Here is a 21258-nt window from a genome sequence, read left to right on the forward strand (position 1 = left end):
TTAGTTTTCCCTTTTGCCTTTATTGCACTAAGTAGAACAGAGAGTGATAAACTTCTCTTAATCTATCAGCTTCCTTTGACAACATGATTTTCTGAGCAGTTTCTTTTTTACTTCTATTTTTCGCTGCTAGACCATTATCTAAACCACAGCTCGTTTGACGTTCAATGAGAGCACGTCTTACTTGTCAGATGGTGAAACCTCTTCAATAAAGATTCTTGAGGTCGAACCAAAGCCTGTATAAGCATTTCCCAGCTGCTGACCAGTGCCAACACAATTACCGACGTTGATTCTCACCTGGACTTTTCCTGCGGGAATGGAGGCGCAGTAACCTTCAATATGGCCATGCTCGTGTTTGTTAAGGTCCCCAGCATGAGCCTGGTACAGTACAGCATCAATCGCACCAGGGGAGCCGCATTCGGCATTGTTGAACGTAAAAAACCAACGATTGCAGATTGGGTTGGATCCGCTGATCCTTATATTCCCGGAGTAGTAGACATGGAGGAGAGTGTTATTGTGACACTTGTGGAATGTACATGTCTGTTGAAACAATTTTATGATACGGTCAAGAATATAATGCACTTTGTCAATCCAAAACGTCAACATCCTCTCAGTAGACTACAAGTTGTCCCTCTTTCGCTTAGTTCGTCGGCGGTGACGCGAAAGAAAACCGCGAGAAAGAAATGGCCGTGTGAAATCCTTGGGGCGAGACGCGCCCCCAGGAGTTCGCACTGCAAAAATGAGTTACGGGCACCCACTAAGAACTTCCACTGTGCTCTAAGATCTGTTTTTCTATACAAATGAAAGATAAAAGTGATTAAAATACAACACAGACCTTTGGAAGGCTATTATCTCCAGCAATGACGTTCACTAAAGAGCTGGATTGTCCCTTAATTTATGTCTCCTCGCCTCAATATGGTCTCGAGGCAATTTGTTTAAATTCCCCTTCCCACCCTTGCCATATGTTGTCAATTCTCCCTCCCCCCGTCCACCACTGATGTCACGCTTCTCCCCCTGTACATACTCTTGTCAAATTCCCAGGGTGTACGTATACTCGTGGGAATGTTGATATAGGCTTTTTAAAGTTGTAATTTTTATTGTTTGTCTGTTGTTTTTAGGAGAGTTTTATTCATAGGGTTAACCTCTAGACTCTCCCTTTCAAATTCATGTATAGTTATTATGAGTTTGAATAAACATGTATGTATGTATGTATGTATGTATGTATGTATGTATGTATGTATGTATGTATGTATGTATGTATGTATGTATGTATGTATGTATGTATGTATGTAAGATCAAAATAAAAAGCTTCTAGTTGAAGCATCTGCTGTATTATGTCTACCAGGTGCAACATTTTCAATTCTTCTATTAGTCAAATTTAGCAATCCAGTCATTCTATCGCTTCCATCTTTTTGAAATAATCAGTTAAATCAACTGGTGTACTAGGCGAATCACCTCCGTTTGCTTTTACATGGTCATAAATCTGCTTTTTGGTCAAAACATCACTATCATTTCATCCTGGCTGTAAATTAGTTAATTTTTTACTTTCCATATCATAATTACCATTTGGAGTTAGTTTAAAACCAACTCCTGGAACACCAGGTGGTCCTCTTAAACCTGGTAAACCATGTGTGTAAGTATTACCTGTACTATGTTCATTGAATATTCCCCTTAATATATATTTGTTATAATATTCCATAATAGTTTTGTTTGATATTTTTCATTATCAACATACAAAAAAGAATATGGCTCTTTAGTTCCTCGTTACTGGGTTGCCAAACCCAGTCGGAACCTCGGTTTCATTTCGTGTGTTTTTTTATTTTCCGTGTCGGGAAAAGTCTTGCCTGTCACTCCCCTGCTAAGTGGTGGCTTTGTGCATAGAGCCTTCTTAGCGTATTTTCGTAGGATCGAGAGGGTAGTAGGAAATGCGTGGATTTCTCTGGTGGACACAGTAGAACGATTAACTTAACCGGCAATGGCGTCGAAAGTCATGTAAGGCGAATGGCGTTTTAGTGGATCTTTGAACAAAATATACCGTTATGAAGCTCAATAATGGCAAGTCAATTGGATATACAGGCGATGGAATCTTAAAAGCGACGAGCAATGGACTTCGACAACAATCTATCGCCCGTCGAGCCGAAATCAAAGTGAGCTGTATTTACCGGAAGTACATGGTAATTTAACACGATCGAGTTTCTTGTCTTCACGCACGCAATGAAATAGGAAGAGGTTTTCGCCTCTAAGAGCAAACATGTTGTTTGTTTCAATAAATTTTTCGCTGGAAAAGGATTCTGTGGTATTTTCTGCCTTTGTGAATTATAATATCATGTTGTGTATTGAATTTTCAAGCTTAAGGTTGAAATGGGATATGGGAAAAATGAGCCCCAAAATCAGTGAAGAATTGTGACGCAGTTGAATAATAAAGTAGCTGCTATTTCCAAAATGATGGAATTACCTGGTTAGAATAAATAACGTCGTACGCGTCTTGGAGAGTAAATTTTAACTTTGCATAAACAAGACTTGGGCGATTGTGATCTTTGTTTTGACTTCGCTCATTTCATTGTCAAACTTTAAACTTGACAGAAAAAGAAACTTTCAAAAACCCGGAATCTTGCCATCATTTGACACAGACACTTCACTGTTTGGCGAGTAAACATGCCGCGGTAACTTCATCACGGCGCCCGCTGAATTCCGGCGATGTCACTTTCGATTTTGCGATTTATTTGTGCAGCCAAAACGTACAATAACAAAATTGAACGTTGCAAAAATCCCCCAAAATGTTTGTCGCTGATCGTAACTTTTTATATTCTATATTCACGGTTCAAAATAAATGTTGTTTTCATGTCGTAAATATGTTATTCTCGAGCGATCGTCCAGGAAACTTCCTTCTGCTCTTTCTAAAAACTGTGTATCAATATTTATTTACTTTTGCATCAATATTTGTTTTTGCATAAAGCAAGCTAACAAAATCTGTACCTTGCTGAGTTCGCATTTGTTAGCGTTAATAGTATTTTCGGTCCGATGCTTCTGTTTTACGAGGGGTATATTATTTTGGTCCCCCATCCAAACACTAACCCCGCCGAACAGGGTTAACTTCAGTGAACTTCGGCATTACAAAGCTGTCAGATGCTCAGAGGGCACGCTTAAACGTGTGGTGAAAAGAAGTTTATCAACATGTCAGCCCAGAAGCCAATGTTTCTCACTTCCCATTTATTTTCTTCAATCTTTCTGGGTTCAGTACTTTACTAGTAACCACATGTCTTCTCAGGCTATTTACCCAAGACTTCTACCATGGCACTACAATGATAGACAATACCAAAACAATATCGTGCACTGTTAGAGCTACATATTACGCAAGGACAGATCTGTTTCGTCGTACGAACGTGTGAGGAACTGTGAGCCAAAGGGCCTCGTCTGGTATGACTTCTTAATGACCCCCCAACTTGAAAAAAATTGTCTGGAACGGTGCACGTACCACACACAGGCAACCCAGTGTACCCTCACGGAGGGTCTAGTTTGTATTGTTCTATGCTAACATCAAGCTCACGTGATATCAAACCTCGCTCATTATCACTAGGGAAATCACATACACAAAAATGACAATTGTTTAAAATCTGTTTTTTTCATTTTTATGATCGTAATTCGGTATTTCCATTATATAAATTATGTTATATTAATTTAAATGAAGATAAGTTAAGATAAGTTTTTTTTTATGTAAGTAAATTATATAAATGGACATAGAAAGACTTAAGAAAATTTCGGATGCTAAAATAAAAGCTGGAAAGCTGATTAACCAAATACAGGATGAAATTAAACAGTATAAGCACAGTGAACAGGATATGCAAATTGGTTTGAAAGACACTTTTAAACCAATAATCAAAGCTCAAGAAGAAACATAAAAACAATTGACAAAAAGCAAGTCAAATTAATTGAACAACTTGAAAAGAATCAAAAAGCTCTTGCATCCAATTTGGAAGATATAGCAATGTTACAATATACATATGAAAAGCCAGAAAAAACAACAAAATTACCACAACAATGACAATGATGGAATATGTAATAGATTTAGATCATAAACTTAATATCGATGAAATAAAACGATTGACAGATTACAAATTGAGGCTTCATTGGAAGGTAAATTAGATATAAATGAATATGATAGTGAAATTGGTAAATTAAAACAAAATTTAGGACGAGAAAAAGGTTCTTTAACTCAAAAGAGCACAAAATCAAAAAATATGGATAAGATACAAAAATTGATAGAAGATGAAAAATTGCTTGATAAATATAGTGAAGCTATTCAAGCTACAATAAAAGGAAGTCAATATCTTATTAAAAAAGGTAAAGGATTACATTATACACAACCGAAAAGAAATGCTTATAAAATTCAACAAAATGGTCAATATGGTGGTTTGATGATCAATTTACCAAACTTATTTGGTATATTACAATTAGTTGCAACAAAAAATGGGAAAAAAGTATTGGATCAACAAGCTGATTAGGAAAAAGGTTTAACAGCAAAAAAAGATACAGTCCATTGTCTCAAATGTTGTTTGATCAATTAAACAAACTTAGCGAAATACCTATTCATAAAACAAGTAAAAAAATTCGCAAAATTTGCTCCAGTGTTGTTTATTACAATAATATCAATGATTTGTTAGACAAATTAGAATTACTCGGTGGATCAATTTTAGCTGGCAATAATGATTTTAATCAAATAGCTTATACATTGAATAAGCAAGGAGCAATTGATAACGAACAATTGTCAGAGTGTCTTTGAAAGAATATGTAATTTAATATTATAATATGAACAATAGAGCTTTACATATTTCATCAATTAATAGAGAAAAAATTGATAAAAATACACCAGATGATTTTATTGTTAAATTTTCTAAAAAAAAGCTGCAATACACGTATTGATGATATGCATGAGTGGTCCTGCCAGATGATCCTTACCAAGCTTGATGTATTTAACTGGTATCTGGTCATATCCTGTGGAACTGTCAGAGCGTAGGCGATTTATTTCCTTGAGAACCTCCTCAAACGTCACCTTTCTGAGTGTAAAACCTGTTGGGTGCTCTGGTAATGAATGTAGAAAGTCCAGTAGATCAGTAGAATCATCAGGTTCTGAACCCATTATACGTGTTGCAGTTGATACAAAGTATCTGTTCAGTTCATCCGGACTCTCTCTTAATGGCTTGGGAGAAGGATTAAGTATACGATGGATTACCTTCCACACCTCTTTTGGACGCTTCGAAGACAGGGCTTTGGACAAAAATGATCTTCTTGCCTTATTAACGACACTTTTAATTTTGTTACGGACCTCCCTGAAGGCATTCCATGACGCTTCGCTTCCATTCTCATGCGCTTGCTTCCTCAGGTGATCTCTTTCTGATTGTAACAGGCGAATCTCATCCGTCTGTAACCAGGGTGCTGGAGGGCGAGTAACCTTTGTTCTTCTTAATGGGGCATGACGATCAATACAATCCCTGATGAGCGAGTTCATGGCGTCTACCATGTCATCCGCACAATCCAATCCGTAAACCACATCTAAGGGAAGCGAAGAAAAGTCTTCCTGAAATGCACGTTCGCTTAGATTCTTTTCATTTCGAATGTATTTAAATCGAGGTTTAAATCGAGGAATTCTAACATTAATACATGCGAACGGAGCGTCATGATCTGCCACTGTTGAGCAAGGTATAACATCAGTAAAAGTGAAAGTCCGCGGGTAATTAGTAACAATATGATCCAACAGTGTTTTTGATGTGCGGGTCACACGAGTAGGCTTTGACACCATCTGGTGGAGTCCAAAAACATCCGACATTGCTTGATATTTCCGTGTTAGAATATTACTTGGTTTCAACATGTCAATGTTGACGTCGCCCGTTACGACTAATAAGCCGTCCCAGTTCGCCGTGATGTTCCCCAAGAGAGCGTCCATCCGCTCTAACCAGTCAGTGTCACTTAAAATACGTGTAGATCTGTACATGATTCCAATAAGAACTTTACTGTGTCTGTTGCGCCCAGGCACCTCCAGCCATAAATGCTCTAGGTCAGGAGAACGCTTCTCAATATCAATGCGACGTTTGAAATTTATTGACTCATGGATGTATGCTCCAACGCCACCACCTTTAATAAGCTCCCGATTCCTAAAAACTGATGAATAACCAGGCACAGACACATACTCCAAAAGTGCAGGGTTATCCTTGAGCCATGTCTCGCTGAGTGTTATAATGTCCATTGGATATTGTTTGACTGTTAGAGGGAACTCGTTGAATGTAGAGGTCATGCACTGGGTATTTAAGTGCATGAGTCGTAGGTCTTTAGATTTCTCTCTTAGAATTCTAATTATATTTTGAGTAGTTTCCTCATCTTCAGAAGGCTCCGCAAGTTCATGATCTCCCACTATTTCTTCACTGGAACACGCACTGAACGGAAGTATAGAAAGCACGCATCCACCACACGTCCAGTCTAGTCCATGTGTCACATGCTTTAACCCAGCACACTTCACATGATTCATTCCAAAGCACACATTGCAGGTTACACATTTCTGATTTTTCCTAATGGTTTTCTCGCATTGTTCACATTTGCGTGTTGACGATGGACCTGGATTAGTGCAAATATCCCCTCCTCTCAATAATAACTGCTGTGTAGCGCATGAATTGGGATACATTGCCTGGGGGGAAGGGGGAGCGCAAAAAGGGCAGCGAAAGAAGAACAAACGTTGCTCATATAACGATGGAAGCAAGTAGAGTAAAATCCCCACTTTTCGCCCAAAATTTGACAAGTGTCCCGAAGTGTTTTGACCCGGATTGTAGTATGCAAATTATGCTTTCCATCTATTTAAACTCTAGCTCTTGTATTTATTTATTACTTGACAACGGAGTTACGATGACTTCGAAACGTCGTGAAAATAAAAATCTAGTCAGTTTCATATGTTTTTCTTTCTTAGTTATAAGTTTTTCTAAACAACTGCTTATTAAGTTATAGAGTAAAACTGGCAACTTGATTTAAGAAATTCTAAATTTAGTGATCATATTGGTTTTGATGAAAAAATAATAAGTAGTACTGTATTAAGTTTCACATTACTAAATATAACTAATAGTATTGATGCATTAGAAATTAGTTGTAGCTTGATTAAGGATAGTTATACTGATGGAAAACGATTTGATGCATTAGCTTTGATTCCTACTAATAATTTGACAAGAAGCTATCCTTTTAATTTTGAGCCAAAAAGAGCACTTTTTCACCCACGAAAACAAAAATAATCAACGAAGTTAATATTACAGTAAAAGATAATATTGGACGACCTGTAGTTTTAAACAATATTGATTGGTTCATGACATTAATTTTAAGTGGAGAATAATATGTAACTGATAGTAATATATATGAACAAAAACGAATTGAAAATGAGATATGATCCAGAATCAGGTCGTTACATTAAGAAACATATCTTGGTGAAGGAGTATTTAGCAACTTAGCAAACAAATTATTTAACAAAACAACAAAAGAATTGGCTAAAAAAACAAGTAAGAAGCTAGCTGAAACGGCTTTAACAGAAGGATCTGAAAGAGTTGGTGATTTTGCTGGTCAGTGGGCTGGAGATAAAATTGTTGGAATTTTAAGAGGCAAAAACAAGCAAAACACACCAGTTGAACCCCCAAAAAAGGAACTTTTACAATAGAAGATAGCATTATACCAATAGATGTTAAACCTGAAATTCAATCAATTCCAACAAATTATAAACCAAAAAGTCACAACAACTAACAGATTTTGAAATAGCAGAAAGGATGAATCGTTTATTAGCTGCCGGTAAACTTATGAGAAAAAGGAAAAACAAAAATTATGTAATGTATTGATATAAATGTTTAGAAATCCAAAATATGTTGAACGAATTGAAGACATTTTTCATGAATTAGAAACGCCTTTAGTAACAGCAAATCCTGCTAAAAATGCTAGTCAAAAAAGCAAAACCATCGGTTTGTTGTTGATAATACAAATTCAGCATCTCCATCAGATTGGTATAATGCAAGAATAGCAATGAGCTTGAAAGTACAAAAATTGGATGGTACTGATATTGCTATTGCTGATCACAATGGTATTGTAAATGGTATTCACTCATTAATAAAAGACATTTCAGGAAAAGTTAGTGATAAAAAAGTATATGATTGCAATGATGTAAATCATAGTGTAAATATAAAAAATTTGCTTGAATACAGTGATAGGTATGCTGAAACCACAGCTACAAACGAATTTTATTATTTAGACACATCAAGAACAGCTGAAGAAAGAACTGCTCAAGCAGCTTACAATAAAGGTTTTCATGAAAGAACAAAGGTTTTAGGAACATCATCTGTTTTAAATTTTGAATTACCATTGAATAGATACAGTTTATTTGAATCACTTGAAGGTAAATTACTTTCACAAACTAGAGTTCAAATATTATTTGATTTAGCTTCAGATAATCAAGTGATTTGGCAAGCTGCTGATGATTGTCGTGTTATTTTTACAAAAATGCAATTGCTTGTACTACAAATAACATTTAATTCTGAAAGATAAAGTTTATATGCTAGTACTTACCTTAAACCACAAAAATGGACGTACTTGAAAGAAACTGTTTCAAGAAGCAATTCAACGCAAAATCAAACAGGAAATTATGTTATCAATTCAGGAGACACAAAACCAAGGCATGTATTTGTATTTTTCATTAATGATGGTTATATTAATGAGCAAACAGGAAATCCATTTTTGTATAATACATTTTCAGTATCAACTGACCCGAGAACATTATCTGATTGCTTTTTAGAAATTTCGAATGGTGTTGAATATCCTGATCGTCATTATGAACCAGATACTGATTTAACAAGGGTTTATCGTGACATTTTAAAATATGTACATGCAAAATAATGAGTATTCTCAAGGTACTCTTTTGAAAAGAAGTAAATTTTTGTCATTGTACACTGTACCAAATTATCTGTTTTGATTTAACAAAACAGCGTGCTGATTTAAAAGATTCTACTGTTAAACTAGCTTTTCACTATAAATTATCAGGAGCTACAGCAACAGCTTTTTCTATTTGCGCTCTTGTTTTAAGTGAGCAGGATGTTGAATTTATCCAAAAAGATGGAAAGCTGTTATTCAGATAAAATATTCTTTCTTTTATTAAATTAAATATATCTTGTGTATAATATGATAATACACGTTTTTATCTAATTTAATTATATACAAGATATGACAACAAGATACATTTCTCATGGTGTAAAATTATCACCAAATCAAAAGCAAACATTAGCAAGAGCTATAAATAGCAGATCACCAGTAACATTACGACTATCTAATTCTCAATTATCTGGGCATGATAAGTTTATGCTAACAAAGACATAATTGAAAAAAATCAAAGAGTCAATGAAAAATGGAACAGGAACAGACATTAAAATTAGCAAAACTCAAATATGAAAAGTTGGTGGAAATATTTTTAGCACATTAGCTACTAAATTTTTACCCAAAGTAATGCCAGCTGTTAGTAAAGTTGGAGGACCTTTATTATCAGGAGCTTTAGATGGATTAGGTGAAAATATCATTGATAAAATATTTGGTAAAAAAGGTGGAACGATAATACCACTTAACAAATTAACAAAAATAACACCAATGTTGAATTTGTTAAATATGAGACAAAAGCGTAACCTAAATAATGCTTATCAAACAGGTGGAAATATGTATTTTAGAGGGCTTAAGCATCAATTGGCATACCAATAGCTATGAATTTGCTTCTAAAACTGTTTGGTAAAGGATTACAAGTTGATGGATCACGATCTCATAGATCATTACCTGTATATGTTCCTAAAAAAAAAACAGTTCGTTATTAAATTATGATGTTTGAAATAAACCAAATTATGGGATTCCACCAATTCATGGATCATGGGAAAATCGAGTTGGTTTTGGAATTTAAAAAAAAAAACACCATCAAAAAAGGGAAAAGGATTACTAACTTCAAATGTTAGGCATATTACAAAGTCAAACATGGAACAAAATCCCAATATTAGGTCAGTTAATATAAAATTTTTCAATAAACCATTGAGCAACTTTGATTTGATTGATTAGGTTAAAGAGCTTGGTGTAAAACATTTTGGAGGCATTTATTCAAGAGATGATCTTCCAAAACAAATTTTTAAAGAATGTGGCATAATAAATTTAGATACAATGATTGAACAAGGCACACATTGGGTTTGTTATCGAAATATTGATAGACACATAGAATATTTTGACTCTTTTGGTTTAAAAACGCCGAAAGAACTTATCTTAATACAAGCAACAAACAAATAATATATTCAGGAGATGAAATTCAAGAAAAATTAAGTGTTTTATGTGGATATTGGTGCCTTTATTACTTATTGGAAAGACAAAATGGAAAAAGCATGTTAGAAACAATCCATAATACCAAATTTGATATGAATGATCAATGGGTCAAGAATCGTTTTATAATCAACTATTTCAAAAATATGTAATTTATATATTTAACAAAATGAAATCATATTGCGTTAAACAGAAAAAAACAAACTTAATGTGTTGAACCTTCAGGTTATAACACAGCTAAAATGGTACACTAATGTTCTTTTGTACTTGTGCTGAATGCGGAATAAGAAAAACAAGATTTGTTAAAAATCAGGGAAACTAATCAGCCAGTCAGAGACGGCTGGCAAAGGGATTTTAAGGGATGTTGGTAATGCAGCAGCAGAATTATTTTTAACCAAAGGAGTACCCTTATCTTGGTAAGAAAGCTATTGAAATGGGAAGATACTATGGATCAGAAGCTTTGAAAGACCAAAAATTACAGCGAAAAATTATTAATCATGGTGTGAACAAATTGAATCCTCTTGTAAGTAAAGTTGGTTCAGAACGTCTTAATCAATTTTCGACAAAATACGACCAAAAAAAATAAAATAAAACAAACAGAAAAGACCTTGATGGCAGTGCTATTGATATTCAAAAACATTTATCAAAGCTTGGAGAATTTCATTTAAGAACTCCAACTGGTAAAAAATACAATTACTGTGGACCTGGTACAAACCTAGAAGAAAGAATAGTGGTGATCCAAAATACCGTGATCCTATCAATAAATTAGATGCTATTTGCCAGCAACATGATATAGCATATAGTCAAGCTGGAAATGATTTATCTAAAAAGCATGAAGCTGATGATGCCATGGTCAAATCAATGGGAGATATTCCTTTTAGTCAAAGACCATGGTTTTCAGCACCAGTCAAGTATACTATGCAAGCTAAAAAATTACTAGGTCTTGGTGTTAAGGCAAAAACGTAAAAAGCCGTCCAGTAAAAAAAACGAAAATTTACTCGGCGGCGAGTTATCTCAAATCATATCGATGAAATATGGGCTGCGGACTTAGTTGAAATGCAGCAATTTAGTAAATGGAACAAAGGATACAAATATCTTCTTATGGTAATAGATGTTTTTAGTAAATATGGTTGGATTGTACCATTGAGAAATGAACAAGGAGAGACTGTGAAAGAAGCATTTCAAAGCATTTTTAAAGATGGTAGAAAACCTCAGTTTTTATGGACTGATAAAGGAAGTGAGTTTTATAACAAACATGTGAAAGATCTCTTAGCTAAGAATAAAGTAACTCTATATTCAACAGAAAATGAAGAAAAATCATGATTAGTCGAAAGATGGAATCGTACGATTAAAAACAAAATGTGGAAACAGTTTACTATACAAGGTAATACACAATATTTAGACATGCTTCCTAAAATATTAAAACAGTATAATAACACTGAACAAAGTTCAATAAAAATGACACCAACAGAAGCTTCAAATAAAAAGAATGAAGGAACAGCGAAAAGAGAAACCAAAATTTAAAATTGGTGATAAGGTTCGAATTACCAAATATAAAAGAAAGACTTTTCACAAAGGTTAGACACCAAATTGGACTGAAGAAATATTCACAGTTGATAAGATCCAATACACTAATCCAATCACTTACAAACTAAAAGATCTCAATGATGAAGAGATACAAGGCAGTTTTTATGAGCCTGAATTATTAAAAGCCAAACAAGATTTATTTAAAGTTATAAAAAGAGATTATAAAAAGAAAGTAGCTTTGGTAAAATGGAAAGGATACAGTGAGGATTTTAATAGTTGGATAACAATGAAAGATTTGACGAATATTTAAAAAATAAAATATATTGAATTATTTTATAAATGGAATACAGATTAATTAACAATTATTGGACGAGGTTGAGCAAAATATCGTGATTTGTCAGTGTCGAGCAGATCAATTATTTGCCGAAGCCGAAGGCTGAGGCAAGTAATTGATCTGCGAGACACTGACAAATCACGATATTTTGCGATAACCGAGGTCAGTATAATCAGCATAATCATATTTGTAGACTTAATATTGTACTTACAGTCAAACGTTTAATAGTCTAGGCATCAACAAAGCTGAAGAATTTCACAGTTTTCAAAGTGTATCCCGACAAGTGAAGCTTTGGCGTAAAGCTCGCCATTCTTTTTTCTGGCTTCAGCATAAAATCTCTTCGGTACATATGCATTGGTAAACCTGTCCTTCGCATCGATGACACTAGTGACTCTTCGTCTACCTTTCTTTTCTCCAGATACTTTCGAAATATGTTGAAATTTTGTTCCTTTCTTAGTATTCTCACTGTTCTTTCGATCAAATAAAGATGTCGAATCATTCTCTGACAGCTCGGGGAACCGATCTGCCATTTTCTCACAAGAGCGTGATTTCAATTGCGCATGAGCAGAATATAAGTTGAAGATAATCTGGGCCATGTCCATTCATTAAGGCTTTCCGTTTCTTTCGTCGAATTGATAGCCTCTGCCAGTTAAGGGTGGTTAGGAGGTGGTTCGAGTTCGTATCAAAAGGCAATTTTGTAAATACTCTAGCTGCACGATTCTGCAATTTTTGGAGCTTATCACTCAGGTTGCCACTGAAACAGTCCCAAACCGGGCTCCAATAATGGAAACATGGCAAAATCAGAGCATTATAAATGTAAATGGCAGTTTCTTTTGGAATAAAGGGTCGCACCCGTTTCAGGGCGCCTATAGCTGAGGATACTTTCTTGCATATTTCTTCAACTTGTTTGCACCAAGTAAGTTGAGCATCTATGGTAACGCCCCACAGCTTCATTTTGGACAGACAATCTCTGCCTTGACCCAATAATCATAAGCTTAGTTTTGGCAACATTTAAACTAACCTTGTTGGCTTTCAGCCAGCAGCTCAGTTTACTCAGTTCAGGGATCAAGGATTGTTTAAGTTCCGTTAACCTTTTAGCCGATAGTTGAATGACTCACCTCTATGACACCTTGATCTTTGCCGTCCTCTCTCTTCCAAGTACACTCTTTAAATGAGCGGGCAAGTGTATGATAGCACAAGGAATTAAGAACCCACAGGCACAGTGCAATGTGTAGGACAGTGTTGTGAGCCATGGCAGTCTGTCAAATAAAGACGAAACAACAGTTTTGACAGATATGCAAAATATTATTTTCTTACACCTCAATAGAACAACAAGCTCTAGAGCAGTACTACGAGTATTCGACGGTTCGCTTTTCGTGATGGATTATTCTAATGCACTCTTCAATGGAGCAAATAGTTATTATTCGGCTTCAACACTGAAATCGTAAGTTGAACGTGATTCACTGATTCTGCGTTTCGTTGTCCTGTTATTCAAGTCGTCACTATAACTGACAAACATACCGTCTCCAAACCTGAATGTTACCCGGTTGCTGTCTTCTTTCCGCCCTACTAGTCTGAATAACACGAACCTACTATTGACAGCACCTTTTAATTAAGGCGAGACACACTAGGAGACAAGTAGCAGCGACACAATGTCTGTTCGGTGCCAAACAATTCACTGGCGCAAAAATGTCTGATTGGATCTAATTAAACAGGGCTGTCATCGGGCATATTTAAATGAGATCTCCCTCGATAAAAAACACCCTTTTTCAGGCCTGTAAAACCGACGCATTTTTTCACTGCACGGTGCGTTTCTATGCCAGCGAGATTCTCTTTTGAGCCAACGGTGTTACTAGCGAAATTTCTTAGGAAATTCCCAGGTCAACGCGAGTCTCGGTTGCTCTGACAGTGTTTGAGTGGAAACTCGGTCGTGGAGCTTGGCCAGCTAATCGATTAACATGTTGGTTTCAAATCATGCATTGAAAATATATAAAAATTTGTACGCATTGCGTACCTGTGTTAGTGCAGTAACTTGGCACATTGCTTTATTCCATAACCGCCAACTGAACTGCGTTTTGTTTCCCAGAACGCATTATGTAAAATACTAAACCCACAAAGATTGAAGAAAATAAATGGGAATCAAAAAACATTGGATTGAGGCTTGAGATGAGGTTCAACTTCTTTTTCACAGAAAATCAAAGCGTGTACTTTGAGTCTGACACTTCCACGACAAAATTTCGATGAAGTTATCTCCTGTCCGGAGGGGTTAGTATCTGGATGGGAGACATCAAAATATACAACTTGATGCAAGAAACATATATGTAGGACCGAAAATTATATTTTACAGTAAAGCCAGTTGTTCATTTGCGCGCCACTTTGCAGTTTGCTCCGAGGAAATTGCAAATTTCTCAAATTTCCACTTGCTGCCAGCTGTTAACGTTCCCTTGTAGAGTCAGGTATTTGGACCCGTTCAAAACAACCTTGATCTCTATTTTTTACAATATAAATTTATGGCATAATAACTCTACATTGGGTAGGATTTGCGATATATCGCCGGCGTGATTGTTTGCAAACCTTGAGTTATCGCAAGTTCTGTGAAAACTCAGGGGCACCCAACGATAATCTTCCGGGAAATATGTGTTCGGGACAGTCAAACTGCTCTAATAATGGTTCGGTTAAAGTTCTTGGAAGGTAACGTTTAGCTAGCATTTTCTGAAATGAAGATATCATTCCCTAAAATTTTCAGGCACTTTAATTTTCAGCTAAGATATCCGAACAGATCAGACTTTTCTAGGTTAGAAAAATATCGCTTTAGACAGTCTTTATACATTACAAGGAGCTTAGGCATGTCTCTCAAAGGCTTTTTGGGTAATTTGCTCGTTGGGTGTCCTCGAAAACTGTTGTCACAAATATGCCTTCATCGACCTAAAACAAAACTCACGAGAATTAAATTCAAGACTGTAAGGCGGTGAAATATCAATTCAACAACACGATTTCTTAGCATTAAGCGCAACTGGTCGTTTCGATTACTAGGGCTAATGATCATAGGGAATATGTAGCACTTTAAGTTACTCTCTGACAGATGATGTAGTTGCTTGGGTTTACTTTCCTTTGGCCTTCTCATCTTAATCACTGACGCTGAAGCGTTTAGTCTTAATTCTGTTTGCCAATAGCGCTGACGTATGTTGAATTTTTGTGTGCATTGGGCAATCGAGGCGACAGTGAATTGTAAAGAAAATAGCATCATCTAGATCGAATTCAATTAGGAATTAATAGATTATGGTGGGTATTTTTAAACGAGTTTTTAAGAGAACTTTCACAAATTTTTATTGGGATTACACCTTTTTATTGGGATCTAATTTTCTTCCCTTTGACCCCACTTTGGAAAAGATCTTACGATTTATTTTATAGTGCACTGAACAAAATTTTCTCGCTATAATGAATTTTTATCCAGGTTTGAGTACTCCTTTTGTATTATAATTTATTTTGCCTTTTTTAAAGCTTTGTCATGTTAGTTTTTTAATAGAAAACGACTATCGTTCGTTCCCGCCAGTGGTTCCACGCGATCGCCGTAACTTCATTGGCGGAAGAAATATGAATTCATCGGTAATGTCGCAGGCAAACTCGGAAAAACAGTCCGCGAGTGCTCCATCGAAGTAGTCAAACGTATGATCTTCCATTTACTAGTTGGAATGCTCCCCTACAGGAGACTCATTGGAGCTAGGCCATTAAACTAGGTTCTAGCGACTCTACAACCTTGTCCAGAAAGAATTGAGGGTTTAGTTGGGTGCACTATACCTGCAAGTAATCGTTGCATGGGAGGATTTTGTAAGAACAAAACCGCTACTGGGTGAAGGAGCATTAAACGATGTACAATACAAGAAACAACACTTCTTTGTGACTCAGACAATCATATTTAAAAAAAGAAAGATTAAGGCAACTTTATATCACAGTTTGCCGTCATTTAAGGGTCGATTGGTCCTTTACTGGAATAAGAATTAACATAAATATATACATGTACACGTACATTTTGCAGCGCACTCGGCAAAGTCTCTGAATTTTGGCCGTTCCGGCTTAGGTGGCCTTATGCATTCCAACGTAACCTTTTCGAAGCATTAATACAGGCCAGGACGGCCTCTTATCGGCTATTAACATGATTAAAGAGAATAAAAACCCGCCAGTTCAAGTGAAAAAACGCAACATGCATTGTTACAAATTATCTAGTAAACGGCTAAACCTACTTTTCACGTTACATCAAACTGTTTGAGGTGTGTCACCCTCCAGTTCAGATGAAAAAGACGCAACATACATTGTTACAAATTATTTAGTAAACAGCTAAACCTACTTTTCATGTTACATCGAACTGTTAGAGGTGTGCATGACGTACTCTCCCCAGGACTCCGCATCCACGACCGCCGTAGTAGAGGTCGCCGTAGTGATTTGCTTAAAGCCCCTAATATCTACTTCCAACATAAAACGGATGGAAGAAAAGAAATCAAATCGTGTTTCCTATTTTGCAACAATTGTGAATAATAATTGGCACTTTTATTCAACAAAGACTAGCCTGCGCGCAGGCTCTCAGTGGTTCGAGGTACACGAAGGGCCTGTGTTGTCAGCTGCGGTTTCAAAGATACTGGCCACGTCATCCTATTAAAATAACACAGCGACTGCTCTTTCACAAATATAGATTTCTAAAGACTAACATCAGTAAGAATAAGAAGTGTTCCACTAAAAGTGCAGACAAAAAAGTAAAAAATAGAAAAAGAAAAAAGTACAGCTCATCTTCTGAATACCCCGCCACTTATTCATAGAATTCGTTCTGAAAGTCACCTACAGTAATGAAGACAGTACGAAGACTCAAGTTTTTCATCAACTGAAGCCCTTTAAAGAAAACGACAAAACTTTTAAGATTATAAGACATGTTTCGACAGAAACTTCTGTCATCTTCAGTTGATTAATGTACAAAGCGTTAGAACTTGAATTTATAAGTAGGAAAAAGTGATAATTATGCTAGTAACAATAGAATGTACAAAAAACGTGACAATGTGAGAATTAAAAGGATAGTTTAAGATTTATCTAACGTTTTGTACATTAATCAACTAAAGATGATAGACATTTCTGTCGAAACATGTCTTATAATCTTAAAAGTTTCGTCGTTTTCTTCAAAGTTCTGACTTGCCTGCTAATATCAAGATCCTTTGGAAATAGAGCCCTGCTTTAAAACTGAATTTGTTTTTTCCATTCTTTTACGAGCACTCGCGGAGCCAGGAGGTGCGATTCATTCACTTTGTCTTCCTTTGATTGTTTCAATAATTAGACCAAGAATTGTTTGCTGGAAGTTTTTTTATGATCACTAAACAAAAAGTGTGCGATAAACTATAATACTACCCTTTACTAAAAACCTACCTGTTTCCACCTTTTCTCCGGGATTCTCAATGGGTACTTTGTTTTTCAAAGGAATAAACTACGATATAAATAGCTTGTCGACTTCGTCACAAGTCTCTAAATCATGAGACTCGTGGGCGGAACATTCTTCAACTTTGATACATCACGTGTCTCCGCAATAATCGAGAGCTTTTGTAATGCTATACCCTCTCGATTATCCTGGAAGAATATCAATGATTTATTCGAGCAACAAATAATATCACAAACAGCGGGATCGGTAATCAGAATTCGAAGTACCTACATGCAACGTGTTTTAGCGCGAAAAAAGAAATTTGTTTCATTAGTAGTTTTCTTTCTCAATGGTCGACTTACGGGTGTGATTTTTCGTTTCTTTTGGGTTAGTGACTCATTCATTGACCTCTGTCTCCTGCCTCACTCAAAACTGGCGTTTTCAAGGAACTCAACTGGAAATAACTTAAGCTTGTTAGTGTTAATAATGATCTTCAACGGTACTTACTAAAATTTGAACACTTTTCTTCTTAAATGAATTCTTCTAGTGATTTATTTGTTGCGTCAAAGATCGAATTGATTTACTTACTCAAGGTTACTTAGGTAAACAGCTGGGCATATAAGCTCTTTGTGGTTGACGTGTGGGTCTCTGTATGTGTATATGGTAGGTTTCTTTTGACCGGGTTTTGGCACCATATACCTCTAAGAAAATAGCAAGGCGTGGCCACTGACTGTGAAACCGTATCTGACAGCACCTTTTTGCCTTTGTTTAGCGTTTGCTTTCGAGCAGCCAAGCATGCTCTTCATGTACCTCGAACCCCTGGGAGCCTTCTCGCAGACTAACCTTCGTAGAATAAAACTGTCAATGACAGTTTGTCAATTGTTGCAATACACATACACAAAAAAAGAGGATTTGTTTTTCCCATTCTTCCACTCTTTTTACATTGGAAATCAATATTGTTGACACAACCCAGTCACCTCTTTACTGACACCCATTGAATTCATTAACGGTGGACCATTCCTGCAATTTGACAGGTCACGAAATAGTAGTATAGCTTCTTAAAAAACTCCAGTAACATTGAGGGCAAAGAAAGGTAATACAGTTTGCCAAAATTTTACTGCAAAACTCGGAGATCCGTGAACATTGGTGTGATTATTTACAGTATCCTATTGCGGGTTTTACTCTTCTTAATCGCTATACATACAAGGTTAAAACGTCCTTCATTTCTGGCTGCTATGTCGTGGATAGTGGAACCAAAAGGTCGAGACAGCAGAAAGCAAAGCGTTATCTTTAAGAAGATTACAACATTTTTTTTTCTTTCCAAAACATGTTTCGATGTTACGAACATCATCGCCAGTTACAGATTATTTCAAAAACCGTTAGGACTATATAACAAGTAGGCAAAAAATGCATAATTAATTGTGATGAAGTGAAACAATTTACATATTTGAGTGAGTTACAAAGTGTTTGAAAGAATTCGAATGTAAAGCCTAAAGCGTAAGTGTCATGTGACGTGATGAACTTGTTGGTTTAAATTAGGCTTTTCCCAATTTATATGCATGACCTCCTTAAGTTTAAGTTGAAATTTAGTATGGGCGGAATCAAGGATTTCGAAACAATCCGCAGAGCAAGTTTGACGACAACCTTCTGAGCTTAGTAAATGTTTATGCATGTTTCGCCGAGTTGTTATATAGTGAAAACGATTTTTCAAATATTCTGTAACTAAAGATGATGTTCGTAACATGAAAACATGTCTTAGAAATAAAAAAAAAAGTGGTAATCTTCTAAAACATAACGATTTGCTTTCTACTGTCTCGACCTTTTGGTTCCATTATCCACGACATACCAGGTTGAAGTTTTTCATCAAATGGGGCCCTTTAAAGAAAACGAGAAAACTTTTAAGATTATAAGACATGCTTCGACAGAAAGTTCTGTCATCTTCAGTTGATTAATGTACAAAGCGTTAGAACTTGAATTTATAAGTAGGAAAAGGTGCTAATTATGCTAGTAACAACGGAATGTACATAAAACGTGACAATAAGAGAATTAAAAGGATAGTTTAAGATTTATCTAACGTTTTGTACATTAATCAACTGAAGCTGACAGAAATTTCTGTCGAAAGATGTCTTATAATCTTAAAAGTTTTGTCGTTTTCTTTAAAGTTTTGACTTGCCTGCTAAAATCAAGATCCTTTGGAAATGGAGCCCTGCTTTAAAACTGAAGTTGTTTTTTCCATTCTTTTACGAGCACTCGCGGAGCCAGAAGGTGCGATTCACTCACTTTGTCTTCCTTTGATTGTTTCAATAATTAGACCAAGAATTGTTTGCTGGAAGTTTTTTTATGATCACTAAACAAAAAGTGTGCGATAAACCATAATACTACCCTTTACTAAAAACCTACCTGATTCCACCTTTTCTACGGGATTCTCAATGGGTACTTTGTTTTTCGAAGGAATGAACTACGATATTAATAGCGCTTGTCGACTTCGTCCCAAGTCTTTAAATCATGATGTGGGCGGAACATTCTTCAACTTTGACAGATCACGTGTCTCCGTGTTAATCTAGGGCTTTTGTAATGCTATACCCTCTTGATAATCCTGGACGAATATCAACGATTTATTCGAGCAACAAATATCACAACAAATATCACAAACAGCGGGATCGGTAATCAGAATTCGAAGTATTTACATTGAACGTGTTTTAGCGCGAAAGTAGAAATTTGTTTTATCAGTAGTTTTCTTTCTCAATGGTCGACTTACGGGTGTGACTTTTCGTTTCTTTTGGGTTAGTGACTCATTCATTGACCTCTGTCTCCTGCCTCACTCAAGACTGGCGTTTTCAAGGAACTCAACTGGAAATAACTTAAGCTTGTTAGTGTTAATAATGATCTTCAAAGGTACTTACTAAAATTTGAACACTTTTCTTATTAAATGAATTCTTCTAGTGATTTATTTGTTGCGTCAAAGATCGAATTGATTTACTTACTCCAGGTTACTTAGGTCAACATCTGGGCAGATAAGCTCTTTGTGGTTGACGTGTGGGTCTCTGTATGTGTATACGGTAGGTTTCTTTTGACCGGGTTTTGGCACCATATACCTCTTAGATAATAGCAAGGCGTGGCCACTGACTGTGAAACCGTATCTGACAGCACCTTTTTCCCTTTGTTTAGCGTTTGCTTTCGAGCAGCCAAGCATGCTCTTCATGTATCTCGAACCCCTGGGAGCCTTCTTGCAGGCTAGCCTTCGTAGAATAAAACTGTCAATGACAGTTTGTCAATTGTTGCAATACACATACACAAAAAAAGAGGATTTGTTTTTCCCATTCTTCCACTCTTTTTACATTGGAAATCAATATTGTTGACACAACCCAGTCACCTCCTTACTGACACCCATTGAATTCATTAACGGTGGACCATTCCTGCACTTTGACAGGTCACGAAATAGTGGTATAGCTTCTTAAAAAACTCCAGTAACATAGAGGGCAAAGAAAGGTAATACAGTTTGCCAAACTTTTACTGCGAAACTCGGAGATCCGTGAACATTGCGTGTGATTATTTACAGTATCCTATTGCGGGTTTTACTCTTCTTAATCACTATACATACAAGGTTGAAACGTCCTTCATATCTGGCTGATATGTCGTGGATAATGGAACC

The 21258-nt window shown here is 36.0% G+C and overlaps 1 protein-coding gene across 2 annotated transcripts; it reads right to left on the bottom strand.

The window, feature by feature from the left end:
• On the bottom strand, nucleotides 1-20459 carry LOC138057076 (collagen triple helix repeat-containing protein 1-like). 2 transcript variants are annotated; one of them, XM_068903094.1, is made up of 3 exons: nucleotides 20365-20459; nucleotides 13330-13470; nucleotides 1-537 (listed from the first exon to the last, which is right to left on the bottom strand). In XM_068903094.1, exons 1-3 carry the CDS (start codon nucleotides 20404-20406, stop codon nucleotides 178-180), a joined length of 543 nt encoding a protein of 180 aa, XP_068759195.1. In that variant the 5' UTR covers nucleotides 20407-20459; the 3' UTR covers nucleotides 1-177. The 2 variants fall into 2 exon arrangements, with proteins under 2 accessions (XP_068759195.1, XP_068759196.1); XM_068903095.1 differs by lacking the exon at nucleotides 20365-20459 and adding an exon at nucleotides 20007-20148.
• Between the last annotated feature and the right edge of the window lie 799 nt (nucleotides 20460-21258).

Source organism: Montipora capricornis, chromosome 7 (genome assembly GCF_036669925.1).
Source record: "Montipora capricornis isolate CH-2021 chromosome 7, ASM3666992v2, whole genome shotgun sequence".
Lineage (NCBI taxonomy): Eukaryota > Metazoa > Cnidaria > Anthozoa > Scleractinia > Acroporidae > Montipora > Montipora capricornis.

What these genes read in the sequence shown, in the direction of transcription:
- LOC138057076 (XM_068903094.1), bottom strand. Translation starts at nt 20,406, where the DNA reads ATGAATGAGTCACTAACCCAAAAGAAACGAAAAGTCACACCC. An exon ending in AGAAACGAAAAGTCACACCC is followed by an intron (nt 13,471 to 20,364) that starts GTAAGTCGACCA and finishes TTTATTTGACAG; the next exon opens with ACTGCCATGGCTCACAACAC. An exon ending in AAGATCAAGGTGTCATAGAG is followed by an intron (nt 538 to 13,329) that starts GTGAGTCATTCA and finishes TTGTTTCAACAG; the next exon opens with ACATGTACATTCCACAAGTG.